The sequence below is a fragment of the Taudactylus pleione genome, unplaced genomic scaffold (genome assembly GCF_031769625.1).
Source record: "Taudactylus pleione unplaced genomic scaffold, aTauple2 ptg000064l, whole genome shotgun sequence".
Classification (NCBI taxonomy): Eukaryota; Metazoa; Chordata; class Amphibia; order Anura; family Myobatrachidae; genus Taudactylus; species Taudactylus pleione.
Genome location: NW_028284466.1, coordinates 4,782,232 through 4,803,454, shown reverse-complemented (window position 1 = coordinate 4,803,454; position 21,223 = coordinate 4,782,232). Strand labels below are relative to the sequence as shown.

At 42.3% G+C, this 21,223-nt stretch overlaps 1 protein-coding gene across 8 annotated transcripts in view; it reads left to right on the top strand.

Annotated features, from left to right (window-relative positions):
* MAP7D3 (MAP7 domain containing 3) overlaps positions 1-15,239 on the top strand; it is an 89,805-nt gene extending 74,566 nt beyond the window's left edge. For all 8 annotated transcript variants that reach the window (XM_088465768.1, XM_088465767.1, XM_088465772.1 and 5 more), the window contains 6 exons: positions 1,569-1,673; positions 1,998-2,051; positions 4,681-4,738; positions 10,784-10,979; positions 13,592-13,875; positions 14,486-15,239. In XM_088465768.1, the coding sequence (XP_088321894.1) occupies positions 1,569-1,673; positions 1,998-2,051; positions 4,681-4,738; positions 10,784-10,979; positions 13,592-13,875; positions 14,486-14,493 (705 nt within the window). In that variant the 3' untranslated portion in view covers positions 14,494-15,239. The remainder of the gene's footprint in view (positions 1-1,568; positions 1,674-1,997; positions 2,052-4,680; positions 4,739-10,783; positions 10,980-13,591; positions 13,876-14,485) is intronic.
* Positions 15,240-21,223: the final 5,984 nt, after the last annotated feature.

Genomic DNA, 21,223 nt, shown 5'->3' with positions numbered 1-21,223 from the left:
GGATACTTTGGCTGTTTGCAATTGTTGCAAATCTGGTAGCTAAATAGCTACAATGTCAATCCAATAATATACTGTAACAAATCAAGACATATAGTTATCACACTGGTCGCTGTCACGATACAATGTTTAGGTAACTACTGGCGTCCCAGTCTTACCATAAGTAAGCAAGCAGTCTCTGCTAAATACAGTACCCCCTTGTACATAGGTCAGTATAGATAGGACTTAACGTTGGTCTGTCCCACTGCGTGGCCACGCTTAGTGGAGTTTTCCAGGGTTAAATATTCAATGTCCTCTTCTTGTCCAAAAAGGGCAGAAAGTGGGGAAATGATGGTTGCGCTGTGCAATCATGAGCTCCAGAGGTAAACCGGGGAGTCGGAGGCACTGCAGAGCCGCCGTGGCTCTTGTTTGTATAGTCAGTGCGGCTGATAAAGCTCCCATTTCGGCTGCTCTCAAGTATTTCTCCAGACAATCTCCCACCGTCTCTTCAGCAAATAGGTTTAAGGGGATAATACAGTCAACGCGTTTCCTCCCATGGAATGCTGGGACTTTTTCAAGACGATGTAATGTTATATCTAAGCTGTGACATTTGTTACAACTGCTATCGTAAAAAGGAAATTTCATCTTAGACCATAAATGCAGCAGATGCGCTCATGGAGCTCAATGAGAAGCAAGGGGGCTACTTGTTTCGTTGCAGGCGGGTAGATGGTTCCTTACACTCATTACACTCCTGTTTACTCTGCTAATAGTTTGATGGGTACGTAGCAACAAATATCATTGTCCAACAGTTTTAGGGAGTGGCAAACAGGACTTCAGTGTAGGACATAATGACTGTTTAGGTAAGGCCAGGTTGATTACTGCAGAAGAGTTTATATTCACAGCAAATAACAGCTTATCCTCTTATTTCACATTGGGAGCACAAGTGATTGAGAATTTTTGGCAGAAGTGGATTGGAAAGAAATGGTAAAGATCCCCTTCTGTAGAGGAAGACCGCATACAATGTGGAAATAAAAACTACTGCAGGGTCTATAGGGTAGCCACAGGATATCTTGGGGTATAGGGGATGTGTTAATCATGTACCACACAGTTAAACATTTCTCCCAGGATGCATCGGGGCCCCTCTCCTATACCCCGCCCCCAGGCCAAGGAACCTTAAGTTTCGTAGGTGCCAGGCCAGAGTCTGGTCACTACACGGAGGGGCTGTCAACAGCCCCAGAAGATCTTCAGAGCAGACAGTCCAAGGGACGTCCATGCTGACGCTCCACCGGCCCCGAGACTGATTCGGGGATCTCGGCGGGCTTCTGGGGTTCCTGCTAGCAGGAACCCCGGACTGTGGCCGGACTGCACGGGGACACAAGGTAAGCAGCGGGCGTCTGCGGCAGGCGCCCACTGATACACAGTCCCTACTATGCTCAGTGAACTATTTACACTGGAACTTACTAGACTTATTAGGCACCAGAGAAGGGAGTCGCACCACCACACAGGTTTTACAAGGAAAATGTTACGAATAAACAATGTTAAAAAGCTATTACTGAAGTTCAGTAAATATTAGATTTCTCATCTGTTTTAAGAGAGAAGAGGCAGAGGCCAAAGCTCTTGAAGAAGCTGAGAAGCAAAGACTAGAACGGGAAAAAATCATGCAGCAAAATATGCAGGAAAGACTCGAACGAAAAAAGGTATATGTCCCATGATGAGTGCAACAGTGGTTCACAGCTCTAAAGTTCTCCCCACAGGTCATGTTTGAGGATTTCTGTCTGCGGGAGCAGGTGGGATAATTACTGCGGGAGCAGGTGGGATCATTACTGACCCAGCCAGTTTTTGGCATCTGTAGTGTGACATGTTTTGTATGATTGGCAGTTTACCTGCATCACTGTACATCAGACTATTATCTCTCTTATGTATCAATACTACTTTTAGGAAGTTTTCCAATAGTTTAAATTTTGGATTTATTGCCACTTAAATGTCCTTTTCACTTGTGCTCTTGTTTGTTTTCTTTTTAGAGAATCGATGAAATAATGAAGAGAACTAGAAAGACTGACCAGATGGATGTCAAAGTAGGTGTCATGTCTGAGTGCCTTGTACTCACACCCTGTGTGTTATCTAACTTACCGATAGGCTAGTAGAATTGAGCAGACTATTTTCCTTCCATTGCATTCCAAACCCCTGTCTTATATCTCTTCAGAGATCTACAGTCAATGTCTCTATCCTTCTTCCCTGGTTTGCCGTCGCAGTGTTTGCCGTGCCCAGCACTATTATTCCTCACATTTAAACATCTCCAAAATATGTCCTTTCTCCACACAATGTGCCACAAACTTCCTGATCCATGCTCTTGTAGTTTTCCGCCTTGACTATTGCAATATCCTTCTCTCTGGCCTTCCAGTGACAAGACTTCTACCCATTTCAGTGAATCATAAATGCTGATTGAAGACTGAAGGGAGGTATCCACTTAGCGATTTAACCAAGCGATTGCACGATAACGACGTTGTTATCGTGCAATCGCTTGCAAATCAGGCACGTTTTGGTCGGAAGCGACCAGTGATGCGCTTGCCCGCTTGTCGCTTTTGACATCGCTCGTACATGCTGGTCAACCTGACGATCTCGTCAGTTTCTGCATGTGCGGGGATGAGGGATGTGCCTGGACTGAACGAGTGAACATTCAGTCTAGGCACATCACTAGATATACAAACGAGAGCACGACAGCAATGTCGTAATCGTGCTCTCGTTTGCATATATCTATAAGTGGATACCTGCCTTGACACTTTCAATTTGTTGCTCCTTGGGTCAAATCCTGCGTTAATTCCAAAAATTTTTACAATAATCCAAAGTTCTGAGGCTTGCCGCCCTGTTTTACCAAGTTCCCTCAAAGATGCCCTTTGCACTGTGATCTTCTAAGGTTTACTTGCATAGCCTCATTCCATACATGGTTATAAGAATTGTCCCGTACAGCTCCCCTTTTTACTGTTATGACTATTTTCTCTCTCAAATGCTGACGTATTACGCAACGCTGTACATTGAGGATATCATGACATGGCATACTTTATATGCACTGACCTGAAATAAGATAAAAATGGTCATGCCCAAAAACTTCAATGTTAAGCGGGATACACACTATACACCTATCGAACGATAGATCATTCCATCACGGATCGGAATGATATCTCATACGCATCGTACAGTGTGTACACCTGATCTGTCATTCACAGCAGATGGGACTATGTAATGAATGGTGCCATGCTGCTAATAGTGCTGCCGTACATCGTATCGTGCAGTGTGTACAGCACGTGCGATGTATTGTTACATAGCGTTGTGCTGTCGCTGGGTACACACATCGTATAGTGTGTACCCTGCTTAAGAGGAGTGTGGACCACTAGATACAAAAGGTAGCAGAATAACAATTGTAGATTATGATGAGGAAAGTTTGTGGTTAAAAACTGGAGATAAATTTTCTCCATCCCAGACCAGGCGAAAAAAAATACAAAATCCCTATTTTTGGCTAAAAATGTGGGGATTTCTTTCAGAACCCTTTGGACACCCCTCAAATAATAAATGATCCCAAAAAATTTTCGTAAGTTGCGCACTTTGGTGAAAAACGACCGCGCAATTTTGGGTGGAAAATAAAGTTCTTTTTTTTCCAGGAAATTACTGTTCCACGTAAATTGGGGGGTACATTAAAATGGGTGTAAGTATATTTTCGTGTCATAAAAACACATTTTTAAAAACCGTAAAAAACTGCCTGCTGCGACTGCGTGCCATGTTTAAAACACTTCACACATCCATACCTCCCCCCGAAAAATCAGACCCAATACATTAAAACCATTTCAACTTTTTTTTTGTTACCCAAAATTGCGCAGTCGTTTTTTTCGCCAAAGTGTGCAACTTACGATTTTTTGGGGGGGTAATTTATCATTAGGGGGGGTGTCCAAAGGGTTCTGAAAGAAATCCCCACATTTTTAGGCAAAAATACGGATTTACCATTTTTTATTCACCTGGTCTGGGATGGAGAAAACTTATCCAGTTTTTTTCACCAATTGCGTTTTCGCCAATGGCGAAAAAAAAACGGCCGTTTTCGCCACTAATTGAATATGGCCCTAAGTATAGTAATATAGAGGACATCACCCCTTTTGAGAACCTATTGTTATTTGAGCCTAGTGCTGGTAAATGTCCTATCAGTAGTACAAAAGCATTTCTATGAATCTGCATTCAGTGGTATGCTTTAAGTGATAGAGTATGTGGGTGGAGGGATAGTGGCATTTTAAGAGCTGAGGAGAGGGACACTATGTAGTAGCCATACCTGGTCCCAGTGACGCCATCTTTGGAAGTGTATCACCAGAAAGATGTTGCCATGTGATCAGTACAGGGAGGTGGGCGTTGTGGCTGCGTGTGGGGCATGGAGGGCCGGTGTGCAACAGAAAACTTGCATTCAAGGTAAATTAACAGGGAGGGATCTCTACCTGCTTGTTACTGTAGGTAGTTGACAGATTTAATTAGGAAGGGGTCATCCTAAGGTGGATCACTAAGTTTCCATTCATGTATAACGTTTATAGCAATAGGCCAATAAACCATAGAATGAGGTTAGAGAAAAACAAACCCTTCATCTTTGTTATGGTTACTCATGTTTTGAATAAGTATAAATATATTTGATCAGTTCTGTATTTCATGGTACCATTGCTTCTTGTTTGGAAGGGTGAAGACCAATCTGAAGAGGATGACGAAATTGGCAGTCTAGAAAAAGAGCTACATGGTATGCCACGATTATGTACTGGGCATATTGCTGCTGTTTTAAATTGAGTTTGGAAGCTTTTCCAAGTTTACATTATTTTCTAGTGTTCACTGTATCAAGGGGGAGAGTTTAGAGTACATGAGGGAATATTGGGAGGTTTTCAGCAAATGAGCGGAGTGCATGGACAACTGCAGCTTCCACTGGGAATTGGTCATTTACTGGTGGTACTTCACGGAAGTGTCCCACTGTTTGTTGCTAGTGTTTAACCAGTGAAAAGGGCATACTGTAAGTGATGTGCCTTGATTTCAGTACAAACTACCTTGGTTCCAACTAAATCAGTGTGGACACACTCACTAGTAACACTGCACGTGTTACTAGCGAGTGTGTCCACACTGATTTAGTTGAAACCAAGGTAGTTTGTATAAAGGGCAAGGCATTTTCTTCTTCAGGGTCCATAGGGCTCCACAGGGGAGACAGTGGGGTTTAGGTGGTAGTTAGGAGGACACCAGCAGTTAAAGCTTTTCTGTTCCAGGATGCTCCGGTCCTTTACACCCAAAATACCCCGCTCATAGCCTGAGGCAATTCAGTTTATGTTGATGTCCGGCAGGAGCTGGATAACCGTTAACAACAGTGGGGCTGCTTTAAAGCAGCCAAAGCTTTATTTTTTATTTTATTTTGTTCTTTCCTGAAGAGCAGGCAGCACTAGGCAGTCCTCTGGATGCTAGCGTTGCTGCTCCAACACCCCTCCACAGCGCCGCAACTCCAGCCCCAGTCTTGGCGGGGAACCGGGGGACCTGGCTAGTGTGGCTCCACGGGAGGACCTCAGACTGCAGCCGGGACAAGTGAGGTGCTGATGTGGACACCGGTTCGTCCGTGAATCCACTAGACCAAGAGGGCATAAAATTATACTGGTTGATGTCGGCATAGGGAAGGCCAGCCCTCTCCCTGCAGTCCCTCCCCCAGCTCAGGGCGCCATTCCATTGCGGTCTTGGCACACCTGAGCTGCTCCTCCTTCACCCTCCGTCCCCTAAGAGACTCATGGTGGCCATTTTCTTCAGAGCAGCCACAGGTCTCCAGGGAATGCTGGGTCCAGTCTCCCTATATACCTCTCCTAGGAGCAAGGTTATACAGCGCTATTTCCTACCAGCCACTGCGGTCTGTGTTGTTGAATTTAGTGCCCATTGCAGTTATATTTTACACTCTGCATTGTATGTGACTTGTGCTAGCGCTGCTTTTTTTCTGCTGACAGCTTATACCTTTCTTTCTTTCACAATAACCCTGGGATACTGGTGTATAGGGGTTCCCTGTACTTCACATCTACCTGTATTTGTGAAGGCTGTCACATACTGTATGTGTTGTACTCTGCTCAGTGCCATATTGTGTTATTCTCTATTTGCAGCTATGTCTGGCAAAGGCAAGGGTAACAAGCAGGCTGCTGCTCCTATACTGGTCTCTTGCAGGTCCTGTTCAGCAGGATTAACCCAGGAGGATTTAAGTCAAGATGGTCTATTTCACAGGTTCTCAAACTCTGTCCTCAGGACCCCACATAGTGCATGTTTTCCAGGTCTCCTCACAGAATCACAAGTGAGATAATGAGCTCCAGCTGTGGATCTTTTAAAATGTGTAAGTGAGTAGTGAATGCACCTGCTGGGTGACCTGGAAAACGTGACCTGGGTGGGGTCCTGAGGACCGAGTTTGAGAACCACTGGTGTATTTGCATCTTGTTATACTGCCCCAGGCTAGTCAGCCCCTGCTCAGGAACCCCCTTGGGCTTCCTTTTCACAGGTGTTGGCAAATATTGCAGACTTCCTAGCAGTCCCTTTACACAAAGTAAAGAGTTTCTACAACAACACGACTGGTTGATACACTGGAAAAAGTCCTCTCTGATCTCTTCTCAAAGGATAGTACATCTGGAAGCCCTTCTGGATTCTCAAGTTCAGAGAATCTTCCTGACAGCAGACAAAATCTCCGCACTACAGCTATGAGTGCGCAGGTTACTCCACAGTCGCAAGTGTCAATTCATTTAGCAATGCAGACCTTGGGGTCCATGGTATCCACCTTCGACATGGTGGAGTTCGCTCAGTTCCACTCCAGGCCCCTACAACACCTAATCCTCTCCAGATGGAATGAGCTGCCCCATCTAATCAGATCCCAGATGATGGTCCTCTCTCCGGAAGTTCGTCTATCCCTCTCATGCTAGTTACAGATGTCCCACCTAAACCAGGGTCGTCCCTTCTGGAACCCGGATTGGGTGGTACTCATCACGGACGCAAGCCTCCGCGGGTGGGGCGCAGTGACCGTCCAGCACTCTTTCCAGGGTCACTGGAGACTCCCACCGAGGGGGTCCTACCAATCAACACCCTGGAGCTCCGAGCCATCTAGAGAGCCCTCACTCTGGCTCAGGACATTCTTCAGGGCAAGCCAGTACAAGTACAGTCACACAGCGCCACGGCGGTGGCCTAACACAAGCAGCAGGGAGGCACTCGCAGTCGGGCGGCAATGGCAGAATTGGCATGTATTCTCAATTGGGCCGAACATTATCTCCCGTCCATCTCTGCGCTGTTCATCCCGGGGATTCTCAATTGGGAAGCTGATTCCCTCAGCCATCACGAGGTGCACGCTGGGGAGTGGTCTCTACACCCAGAGGTCTTTCAGCTCCTGGTGGACAAATGGGGTCTACCGGACATGGACCTCATGGCCTCATCGACACAAGCTTCCAGTGTACGGGTCCAGGACAAGGGACCCCGAAGCAGCAACTTTCTTGGATGCCTCGTCAGTGAAGTGGTCCTTCCATGTGGCATACCTCTTCCCGCCAGTCTCCCTTTCTCAGGTCCTTCTGAAATTTAAGCAAGAAAGGGGTAGCTCCGGCTTGGCCCAGACGCCATTGATACTCAGATCTTCAGTCTCTCCATAGACGCTCTTCTCCAAATTCCTCAACGGCCGCACCTGTTGTCTCAGGGTCCCTGTCTACATCCGGACCTGCCCCATCTGTCTTTGATCCTTGGTCCTTGAGACATCTCTCCTAAGGTCCAAAGGGCTTTCTCGCTCCGTGGTCCAGACCATGCTCAGAGCACGTAAGCCGGCCTCCGACCGGATCTATCACCGGGTGTGGCATACATACTTCCAGTGGTGTGCTATCAGAAGCTATGACCCTCAGGTTTTTCGGGTTTCTCGGATCCTTGCCTGCCTTCAAGATGGATTGGATCTCGGACTCCGTCTGGCCTCTCTGTAAGCGCACGTCTCTGCTCTGTCCATCTAGTTCCAGCGCAGAATTGCTCCACTGACCGATGTTACACCTTCCTTCAGGGTGTTCTCAGTATACTACCTTCCTTTGTCCCTCCTGTGGCTCCCTGGGATTTGTCAGTGGTTCTCCATGCACTTCAGGGACCTGCGTTTTAACCCCTGGATTCCGTAGACGTCAAATTGCTCACTGCAAAGACTTTTTTTTTTTTCTGGCTATCGCGTCTGCCCGTAGGGTGCCATATTTGGGGGTGCTCTCCTGTCGCTCTCCATTTCTGATCTTTCATCAGGACAGGGCTGTTCTTCGAACTCTCCCTGGCTTTCTTCCCAAGGTGGTCTCTCTAGTTTCCACATTAATGAGGAAATTGTAGTTCTGGCCTTCCAATCACCAGACCTCTCGGCAGGTGAGGCCTCCTTTGATATGGTACGTGCTCTGAGAATCTACGTGGACCGTACTGGTTCCATCAGGAAAACGGATTCCCTCTTTGTCCTATGTGGATTCCATAAGAAGGGCTGGTCAGCTAACAAACCGACTCTGGCCAGATGGCTTCGCATGTCTATTTTCCCACTTACACGCAGGCTGGCCTTCCTGTGCTGTATATAATATCAGCTCATTCTACTCACTCTGTGGGTCCCTCGTGGGCAGCCCGCCGTAGCGTGTCTGCCGAACAACTATGCAAGGTGGCCAGGTGGTCTTCTGGCCACACCTTTCTTAGGTTCTATGGCTTTGATATCTTTGCCTCTCAGGAAGCTTCCTTTGGGCGTCGTAGTCTCCTCTCAGCTCAGGAGCGTCTCTGCCCTTGAACAACTGCTTTGGGACATTTCCATTGTCTCCCCTATGGAGCCCTATGGACCCTGAAGAAGAAAAGGAGAGTTATGGTAGACTTACCTTTGTTAACTCTTTCTTTGAAGTCCATAGGGTCCACAGGACGCCCGCCCTGACGCACCTATGGGTTTCTTCTCTTGGTCACCGGTATCCTTCTCTATTGTGTGAGAGTGTGATTCTTCAGTGTACCAGTCTTCCTTCTCTCCCATCTTGCTCCTGGCTTGGACTTGTTGACAAACCTGAATTGCCTCAGGCCGTGGCCGGAGTATAGGGGGGAAGGATCGGAGCATCCTGGGACAGAAAAGTTTTAACTGTTGGTGTCCAGTCCTCCTAGCCATCACCTATACCCCATTGTCTCCCCTGTGGACTTCGAAGAAAGAGCATTAACAAAGGTACATCTACCGTAACTCTCCTTTTTTTTAAATATAATAAAATAGTAATCTTTAATATTAAATCAGTCTTTTTAATTACACTCACACAAATACTTAATTAGTTGGTGTTAGCCGCCATAGTACTTTGTTTGCAGCTCAGTTACTCCCATGTAGTCTGTTTAAGTTAGTAAGTGTTGTGTGATTGACTCTTCTTCTTGGTGTCATATTTTAATAAACATTAAAATACAATTATAATTCCCAAATTGCGGATGAACTAACGAGCGGGTAAGCACAGTTGGATTTGGTATTAGCTAATAGCACTGATGCGGTTTCTAACCTACAGCTAAGGGGGGTAATTTAGCTAATAATAATCATAATAGGATAACATCTAAGATCATGACAGTGTTTTCAGATGAGGTTCAAGTTTTGTAATGGTTTGCTTTGGGTTCTGGAGCATATGGGGAGTCGGTATACTATTAGCAGGGTGGATCAGCAAGAGAGGAGGACCAGTCATGCTATAACATTTCAGAGGGACTGGACTGCTGAGGGAAGTAAGAGTTTTGGTTAAGAAAAGGGTGTTTTTTAGCAATATTTCAAAGATAGCCACAACAGGACGTGGAGGGAGGGTGGGTTCAAGGATGACATCTAGATAACAGTAAGCTTAAGAAATGGTAATTTGTTGCGGTGCTAACTGCTAGTTACATTTGAGGGGAGGCTCCCCATATCCTCTAGAACCGAAAGCAAATTACTCACCCTCACCTACAAAGTACTTAATACTAATACCCCTTCATACAACTTGAATTTCATCTGAAAACACTGTCATGCTTTTAGATGTTCTCCTATTATGATCATTATTACCTAAATGATCCCCCCTCTGCTCTAGGTTATATTAGCTAATACCAAGTCCAATTGTGCTTACCTGCTCATTAGTTCTTCCACAACTTGAGAAAAATACTTTGTTTAATGTAGATGAAAATGTTTTATTGTCAGAACTTTTTTCAGTATACTAATTTATCTGATTATTAGCGCCAATAATTAGATTCCTGTTTAACCATTAACTGACAATTTTTCCAGCAAAACTGGTCAGAAACTGCCGGGTATGCAGGAAAGTCCGGGGAGTCAGAGGAGATTAGTTCTGCACATGTGTAGTACAAATTTTCTCTTCAAAAACACAGCGTGCGGTGGCACCTTGTCAGCTGAAGCACAGCTGGCTGCGTTCACATCCCATACGACCACATCCGTTAAGTGGCTAATTTGAGTGGCAGGAAGATGATGAGCTGTGTTTTGGACATGGTTAGGTAGGGTTGGGACAATCATTACATGAGATAACTATGTCAGCAGTGAGGCTCTCTGCATTTTATTACACAAGTAGATATGTTCGGACAGCTGCAACAAATCACTTCTCGCTGCAATTCATCAAAGTCTAGAACTATTAAAGTTAAGAAAGTAGCACATAATTGATCATGTAGTGTTAGAGGAATCTAACTAGGTTAATTTCTATTTATCTGGGCACCTGAACTAAGCAGTGAGATTCAGATTCTATTTGTGTACACATAGTCCCAATTTTTAAGTACGGTGGAATATGCTGGTATTGTAATATGTTGGGTGTTTTTTGGTATTACCTTTCAGCAACAGTAAATGGAGTTGATCTGTGTGATGATACAGATGATCCTGGGGATTTGGAAGAGACGCCTGCTCCGATTTCCCCACATCCTGTATCCCAGGATGCTGCAGAGAATGAATTATTTATTAATGGGGACAGGGCAGACATTGATCATAAACTTAATGGACACTCTTCAGACTCCGCACCTGCACAAGAATCAAGGTCAGTGGTGACCAGACACCGTATTGTTTGTTCTACACTCAGTCTAAAATAAAACCGGCAAAAGACAGACCTGTTGACCTTTTAGAACCACAGTTTTTCTCTTCCAACCCCTAAACAAGTAAAATGATTTCCTGACCATTGGATAAAACGTATATGATGCTACTTGGCTATTGCTTAAGGTCCCCTTAGGATGTAGTAATGGAAATCTCTTTTGATTACCAGAGTGATGGGTGTTTGTATATTCATTATGCACACAACACCTCAAAGTAGCAGCTTTGAGTGTGATTGATACTTGTTTTCATGATGGGAAGGGGGGGGGGGATTTGGTGTGGGCAAGGGTACTAATAATGCCAGAACAAATTGCCTTAATATGTTTTCGGGTATTCCAGACCCACCCACATGTTTTCACTGTGTTTCTGAGGGATATTTTGTAGCATAAAGAACTGTATAAATATTTCAGTCGCAACACCATTAACTGGGCATGTACCCAATATGTCCAAGTGCTTTAAGATTGATCAGATTAACTGATAATTATTGCTTGTATCCAGTCTTTCTGATTAGTCATTTAAGCAGGTCACACACCAAGTCCTGGTGTGCACCTAATTTGCATGCTAGAGGCAAAGACGATGGACGACATATACTGTACAATTAAAGGGCAGCTTCAATTAGCCACTCAGTTCTGCTAACAGATCATGTGAGATTTGGGTAGGAAAATCTCACTTCTTTTTGCTTGCATACCATGGTAGTACGAACAAAAATAAGTGAGGCTTTACCTACCGTAATAACCGGTTCCAAGAGGACCCTCATAGTTAATTGAATGTGTTCTGCAGATCTTATCTTATCTTGCACTGCCTGTATATAACAGGAAAAATGAATATATACCCCAACACAGCAGTCTTAAAACCCATATCTACAGATGTGTCCTCTTGCATCTTTGCTTCAAACGTGCGCACGCATTGCGCCATGCGATTAGCCGCATGCGCCTAGCTGCGCCATGCCGCGTGCTGCGTTCGTATCATGCAAGCCTATGAAGTCGTGGGTGCGAACTAAGCATGTGCACCCATTCGAGGGTGTGCTGCTCGCGATGCACGATTTGCCGCACAATCTGCAAAGATGCGAGAGGACATATCTGTATAAAAAAAAAAATTCCACCTCAATTTTTTGAAGAACAAACACAATATATTAACAATAGGTACCATGTACAGACGATGAATAAACAGTACAATAAGCCGCTACTTCCCTTTATATGCATATCATTCCGTGTGGTGTCAGAAGAAAGCACAAATATAGTGTAATATGGGCCTGATTCAGAGCTAGGAATAGAGTAAGAAAGAGCAAGTAATGGTGAACCTGGGCAAAACCATGTTGCACTGCATGTTGTACACAGTTACTTTCTCTATCTTTCTCTATTACCCAAACCTGAATCAGGCCCTTTGTTCATAAATATCAGCAGTCCACCACACATAACATCAGAAAATGAATTGTAGAAATATACCAGTGGCACCACCATTAACTGGGCATGTACCCGATATGTCTAAGTGCACATGTATATGTTATGTGTAATGGGCTATCCATATACACAGGGAGCTACTGCCTGTATATGGTTGATTTCGTAGCAATGTACAGGAGCTGGGTTCCCTTGATGGTGAATGAAACCAGGATCCGTAGTTTGTGGATGAGACTATGGTAGTAGTATATGGATCCTGTAGAGAAGTGTCAGGAGGTGAGGAAGGTGATATTGTTAGTTGCGGAATGAGCGCTTGATTGCTTAGGGATTATGGTTTATCTGGGGCTTTGGCTCTATGCTCTGCTTAACAAGTTAATACCTTTAAGAGTGCATATAGCAGAGATGGAATGTTACGGTGAATGTTAATGTGGGTAGATGGGTGAGGGAGAAGTGCAGTATTAGTGGAATACTATAAAGAGATATGCCTCACATATAAGAGAGGTTGATAAAGTGTACAGGGAATGACTGGTGTGTTGGAAGTATGGTACATATAGGGCTTCTCTGTTAAGAGGGGGATAAATGGCTAAGGTGATTGTATAAACCTCTCTGTATCTAGGGGTTGAACAGCATAAAGCTAGAGGTAAGAGAAATCCTGGGCGTCCTTTGTGGTAGATGGGGATTACACAGGTGTTTTTAATTATTGGCGTATTACAGGCCTGGCCAAACTGTGGTTCTCCAGCTGTTGCAAAAATACATAAACCGGCATGCCCTGCCACCGTTTTTGCATTCCCTAATAGCAAAACTGTGGCAGGGCATGCTGGAACTTGTAGTTTCACAACAGCTGGAGAGCCACAGGTTGGCCAGGCCTGGAGTATTACGTTGAATGCCCTACAGTATTGTGACCCCCAGAGTCCACAAAGATAACAGCTGGAAAGCTGCTTTTGGCAGCCATGAGGATGGTAAGTGTATGTTAATTAGCTGTCGGACATCGATTATTAGGGGGAAAAAGTGGAGAGACCCTTTAAATGTACATGCCTAGCTTTAAGTTTTTTCAAATTGCATGTTTTAGCAGCTACAGTAATATTAGTGTATTTTGCAAGTATTAGTTTTCTATCTGTTTTTTAATCTGTTTTGCTATTTCTAATGCTCATAACTCCAATTACAGTCAGATGACCAATGACACCGCTATATTGAGCCAGGATCAGTCGCATCTTAATGAGGATTATAGTACAGGAGATAGTGTATCAAATTTACATGGGAAATCCGGCACATGGACATTTGAGGAAATTATTCATCTGGGAATCCATTCCAAGACCGCCAGTTTGTCTGATTCCATCAGTGCAGACAGCTGTAATCAGGACCTCATAGAATCCGCTACAGTCCCTCCAAAGTTAGCTTTTGAAGACGGACGAGTCAATTCTTTGTCCACAACCATCGAGTCTGCTGCAGGTACATTGTATATAACGCAATAAAGTATTTATTACTACTGTGTTGCGAACGCCCATGTGATTGTGTGGCAGTGTCAGGAGTCGTCTTCTTCGCTGATGTGGGCTCAGCTGACTTTCATTCAGAGATTGTACAGAAGGTTTCCACTTAAAATACTGTTTCTATAATTAGGATGTTTCCCTATCTGTATATGTACAGATCTTCCTCATCCCTTACAGTGTCTGCTTGAACACAAGCCAGGGCTCGTCAGACACTGTGGCAAGGACTAGACAGACACTGTGTAAAATTGTTGTCTACAAGAAGTGTGCACTGAAAGCTCCATGTGACTGATCTCTGTAATGTGGTACAGGCCACTGATTCACTCCTCCAGCAATACAGAAAGCCACAGCTTATGCATATGTTAGTGTCTCTGCTATACCAGATCCCCTCAATTATGTCACTAGTTCATTAATTGTTCAAATATTGGTTCAACCTACAAAAGGGCTGCATCCACCCTATACTTTAACTACAAGCTCAGTAGTTGTAATAATACAATGTAATATAATGATCTGCCATTTCTGTTTGTTTATTTATGTAATGAACCTTTTCTAATCCATCTCTCCTCTGTCCCCAGAGATGTGACCTCTCCACAGCCGTCGGCCTACGATTGCACTTCGCTCTCCAGTATTTAATAAAGCGCTGAAGCCTTGTTGTTTAAAGCTGCTATTTGAACATATTACTAAAATGCAAAAATCACCTGGCAAGGAACGGAGGTTATAATGTGATATTCCCTCAGGGAGATGTTGGTGATATCACACTCTGTTGTGTTAGGCAGTCACACAGGGTCTCGGACGTTTCATCCTCATTTTCTTACTTTCTAACTTTGACAGAACTGTGTTCCCTGACAATACAATTGATACTCTGGGCAAAGAAGGAGGAGTATATGTTAATAATGGGTTTGTTTAGAGCTGTTAAGAAGTTGATAACATTTTCCGCATTCGTTCAGGGTTTCTTTTTTTATACTCGTAAGAGTACACCATGGCTAATGCCATGAGAAAATAATGATCATTAAACTGGCCCATACATTTGTGCAGAGTGAAGGCAGTAGTTGTGGGCTGAACCCCGTTCTCTTCACCCTATGAATTCCCTATTGAGGAATGAGGCACTAGCCATATGACTAGTTCCTAGCGAATTGATAGGCTGCATCCTCATGGATATTGGCTTAGCCCATAAAATGACTGCCTTTACTGTATGTAGGTCTGCTTTACATGCCTCTCAGCTTTGCTCTTGTCACAATTTTTAAAACATTTCATTTTCTTTGTTCATTTGTATTTAAGTTGTATATGTATTATTTTATTGTGTATATAAACAGCAGTATTAGACAACTACTTGATCTTTAGGATGTTTCTGTTGGTTTTAAAACAAGTTTTTACAGTGGTTTAGTTCTGAGTGCTGCCATAGGGTTCTATCCGCAGCAGACAGAGACATTTCATCTGATTGGTTCCACCAGGCCATCCATTAAACATATCATTATTTGAATGAGGTGGGATGAAGTCTCCACTGATTTGACATCTCAGCCCTTGCAGTGAGGGCAGTTTTCCAGCAGTCCGAGTCACTACCTCTAGCGTAACTGGTCTTAATATTCAATATTTTTTTAACTCCTAAAGAGACCCACACAACAGTGTATGGATGTTACTGGTTCTGAAAAATTGCCAGGCAGCACAATATGGACAGTTCTTTAAGATAATTGCATGTTTGAGGATTATTGAGAAATGATTACATACTGCTTAGGCAACAGTTCTGTTTTCAGTCCTCAAGTGCCTTTAGTTAGACACAATTTATTGTTCTCCTTGCTTTACATACAGGTGCATCACAGAACAAAAGTTGATATTACATGTGTTTATGAATACACATTTAATAACTAACTTGCAAAGTAGCATTTTGCACCACTAGTTAGGCAGGATTAGTGTTTTCCAGTCCCCAGGGGCTGCTTACAGTGCACATTTTTCAATTTAATGTGGCAGGTTTCATTTTGGCATATGTTTTGACAAAGAGGGTGGGGATTTATTTATTGAAGGCAATGTATGAAGCCATTTTCCAGGCTATTCAAATCATCAACCTGTTAGCTATCCATCAGTTTTGGTTGTGATGTCATAGTGATGTCACTAGTTCCTCGCAAGCTGATGGCCTGTACTCTGAGATTTAGTTCAGTGTCCAAAATGTCTGTTTCCATTGTCTGTAGGCAATATGTTCACTCTAAAAACGCTTTAAAGACACTAAAACATTAATTTAATTGATAAAAACTTGTGTGGTTTTCGTCCTAATAACAGCAAAGACTTGTCAAGATTTGTGTCTTGAAAATATTGATATTAACGAACATAAAGTTTGTGCATTAATGCTTGGTCAATGGAGAATGGTAGAAGTTTGAAGTTCCTCTTTTTAGGCTAAAATACCGTTTAGCCTTACACACATCATTAGACTCCGCTTGGTAGACTTGGTCAGACAGTGCCTTAGATAAAAAAAAAAATATACATATATGTATTTTTGTATAAACACTGTTTAATTCTAGCAGAGACAATCTAACCAGTAAATTGCTTATATTTTGTGTGCATCTGTTACATGTTAACTTCTTAGTTTACAGCTACTTATGTAAATATATATATGTGCACTGTTAAATAAACTTTATCAATTTAAAAATTGGAATATGTTACATCCTTGTAACTTTTCTTTTAATATAGTGACATTGTGTTTATGGGGAGGGTGTTTACTTCCATTTGTGCCAAACATTTAACCACTTAACTGACTTTTTATCCAGCAAAACCGGTCAGAAATTGCCGGGTCCGCAGGAGAGTCAGGAGATCCGTTCTGCACAGGTGTAGAACAAATTTCCTCTTCAAAACCACAGCAGGTGGTGCGGTGGCACCTTATCAGCTGAGGCACAGCTGGCTGCGTTTGCATCCCATGCGACCATGTCCGTTAAGTGGTTAAAGCAGCAATCCCTCCATTTACAATAGCGTGAAAAAGTTTTTGCTACCTTCCTGATTTCTTCCATTTTTGCATATTTGTCACACTTAGGTGTTACCCAAACCATATCACCCATGTGAAAAATGAACTGCCCCCTAAACTTAATAATTGGTTGTGCTATATTTAGCAGCAACAACTGCAGCTAATGGCTTCCAATACCTGGAGATCATTCTATCACATCGCTGTTCAGGAATTTTGACCCACTCTTTGCAAAATTGCTTTAATTCAGCCACATTGGAGGGTTTTCAAGCATGTACTGCCCGTTAAACGTTCTGCCACAGCATCTCAATTGGACTCAAGTCAGGACTTTAACTAGGCCACTCCAAATTCTTAATTTTGTTTCCTTTAAACCATTCATAGGTGGACTTTCTCCTGTACTTCTTATTGTTGTTTTGCTGCATAACCCAATTGTGCTTAAACTGCAGACCACAGACTGATGACAGGACATTATCCCTCAGAATTTTCTGGTAGAGAGCAGAATATATGATTGCATCAATTATGACAAGTCACCCAGGCCTGAAGCAGCAAAGCGTTCTCACACCATCACACTTCCACGAAGTATGATGATGTTTTTGTGGATTGCTGTTTTGTTTTATGAGAGGTATAACTTGACCAATGTCTTCCAAAAAGTGAACATTTTTATTCATTAGTCCATAGAACATTATAATGGAATATTTTGCACAGGCAAAAAAAGAAAATATATTCCTTTTTGGGGCACTCTTATATGAAATCTTCAATGTATATGATATGATTATGATATTTAAATGTACCTTCTATTATTTTGTAACTTTAAAAAATGTTTATAAAGGAAGAAAAAATTCTATAGGCGAAAATATAAGTAAATATTAATTAATTACATTTGCTAAACAGTCCAGAAAACGTGCTTATAAAAGCTATGAAACATTTAGGCGTCAAAACCTGAAAAGACATTGCACAAAGTATACTTGTACAGAAATATGCTTTTTCCAGGTTATTATACAGTTGACAATGCAGATCCAGAATGAAGCAATAATGCACAAGCTATAATACAAACTGATATTGCAAAGATCAAAATTATAAGAAAAAACAGAAAAAAAGGACCCCAATAACTGAGGCACACCCCAAACTCAAAGAAAATCACAAAATTAAATCATGAAGAAAGCTATATAGGAGAAATCTTAAAAAGTTTCAACTTTATTAGTATCATTAAAACCTGTACTGGGTGTTCTGGGCAAGAGTCACACAAATGACATTAAACAAATGACAGAACAATGAAGACAGTAACAAAACATAAATATCTCAGAGTTGTGTTGCACAATGAGACAGATAGTGGTCTTTATAAATGGCCAATTTATCAATTAAACTATTGAGAGGTCACCGAGACTTTTAGGAAATCATTGGATTGGAGGTACTCCTCCTACAATCAATGGAAGCGGTTGATGATCCCAAATAATATAATGTATTACAGTCCTGCATGTAAATACAAAACATGTATATGTAATAGTTTAATTATAAAGTGAACTATTACTAAAGTTGGCTCTTAATCTAAATGTCGCAACACGTATCTTAATCCTCTAAATCAAGGCATATATCCCTCATAAAGTACGGCGAAAATATAACATGACATAACACAAATGACATGTACTAATCAACAATAACATAATTAAAAAGCTGTATACCGCAATCAATAATTAACCCCGTATCGTCAATGATTACTGTATAGTATATATAGAGGCGTCCCTCTATTAAATATATGAGAGCTTACAGTGTATTTATAGATTGGAATGCAGAGCGTATGCGCTTAAGGGTCAGATACTGCTGTTCCACATCGATGAAATCAGAGGATGTGGAATGAGTTTCACTGTCACCAGGCATACAAAGAAACAGTGCAGACTGCCTCTGCTTTTAGTGCCACCGTATAGGTAGTATCTCTGTTGCTACATGCAGCGCAGAGACCCACCACACAGGCATCTAATGAGAGAGCAGAGAAAGAGAGTAAAGGGTTGTACCTGTATAGAGTATGCTCTCAGACGGGTGTTGGGTAAAGGGATCCACAGTGCGCACCGGGATCCCCCAGCTGACAGGCCGACGCGCGTTTTGCCGGAGGCGGGCTTTTTCAAGGACGCTGTCTACAGGCCGGACATAAATAGTACCGGCCCTCATGTAATTGGTAGTATTAGAAAACTGACACTGCTAGAGGACCAATGAGGACTATGGTGGGCGGAGACAAAAGGCGTTCCCATAGTAACGTGTATGCCAGAAACACGTCACTGTAGAGCTGAATAGTAGGAGATATCTCAATAGGCATATGCACATTATCAGTAAGCATGTTTCGCATCGTGACAGGTGCTATTAGTATTCCTACAAGGCCACACAGAGAGTTATAAGATGGACAGAGACCAGTAATGCTCCCAGCTGAGCAAATAAGATAATAATCAGCCAATATGATATAAAAGAAAATGATAGTTTAAAGACAGGTTGACAATGGCGTGAGCCACGGACGCAAGTCCGAGGAACACGCCATCGCCAAAACATACATTCATGAAAAATAATAAAAAAATAGAGACCTATGTCTCACGCATAGGTCGCATATCGATATTGCCGATCACCATGTTTTAAGTTGTAGTGTACAATCGATATTTCTATAGGTTCAATCGATGTTAGAATTTATAAACGAGACACATATGATCCTTGTAGCAATTATCAAAGATGTGATATGCCACTGTAAATATGGGTACCATAACTCTTGAAGAGGGTAATTATTATAAGTGCAATCACATGATATAGTTACCACTAAACAGACATGGTAACACACAGTAATGCTACAAAGGATAAGTTAAACTATGATCTAAAAAATATACCATATAAAAAGAGAACACTGGTCAATACTCTGAAAAATCTTTTATGAAAACAAAAGACATAGTAGCACACAGTAGTACTATAGAGGATAAATTCAACTATAATCCATCAATATATTACAAGTAAACAAACACTGGTCAATATTCTGAGACATCTTTTATGAGAACATAAGACAACATGATAAATATATATGAAAAATCAGAAATAGAAAAACTATACCGTGTGTCAAAGAGACAAGAGAATGGATGTCAGAAATTCATGATAATACTCTCACTCCAGAATAGTGATGTCATCTCTCTATACATACTAGTATAAACATAACAATAATTGTACTAGTCAAGTAGACATAAAGGACATCAATGAGGATATCCAAATAAATTGGTGTCCCCATTTAGACTGTAAGCAGAAGGACACTAATAAAGGTTTATCTAATAGTAGTCCACTACTGACCACCAAAATAAATGTATAAGAGTAAACAATTACTGGAATTTATCCTACATAGGAATGTTTTCTTATTCGATAAAAAGTACTACCTGCAAATGAGGGGAACAGTGATGGGATCGGCATGCGCTCCCACCTACGCCAATTTATTTTTGGGGTGGTGGGAGCGTACCCACATTTTCAATGAGGAAAACGACGAATGCAACTCATCGATACTACTCTGGGTCCGTTACATCGATGACATTTTGGTTATCTGGAACGGATCAGAGTCAGGTTTTCATGAATTAATGATCAAACTAAATGTCAATGATCTTAATTTGAGATTCACGTATGAGATCAGTAGGGAATCCATTACTTTTCTGGATCTTAAATTATTCATTGACGATCAAGGTAATCTATCGTCGGATCTCTTTCGCAAACCCACAGCTACTAATAGTCTGTTACACCATGACAGTAGTAATTTTCCTCCGACAATACATAATGTACCCAAGGGTGAATTTCTTAGGTTGAGGAGGAACTGCTCTGACAACAGCACCTTTAAGGTTCAGAGTAAGGAACTGGCACTAAGACTGAGGAACAGGGGATATAGCAACAGGCTAATTAAGAGAGCCTATCATACTGTATCCAAAATTGATAGGGACACACTGATCTTTCCCAGTAACAGGGAAGCCACAGAAGCACCAGATAAGATCAGATTTATCGGGAATTTCTGCTGTGAGTGGCAATCTATTCAAACTATTGTTCAGAAACACTGGAATATTGTGAGGCTGGACCCTGATTTGCAATGAGTCTTAGACTCACAGGTCCAATTTAGCTGGCGTAGAGCCAGAAGTTTGAAGGACATGTGTGTTCGAAGCCACTTCTCACTGGAGTCCAAAAAAAAGCCTGTTATAACGGGTTCATTTGCCTGTGGACAATGCAAGGCCTGTCCCAACATGATCAGCAACAAGACGGACATAACAGACAGATTTGGAAGGAAACATCTGTTCCAACATTACATTAACTGCAATACAACTGCTGTGATTTACTATCTAGAATGTCCATGTGACAAGAGATATGGTATGACGAC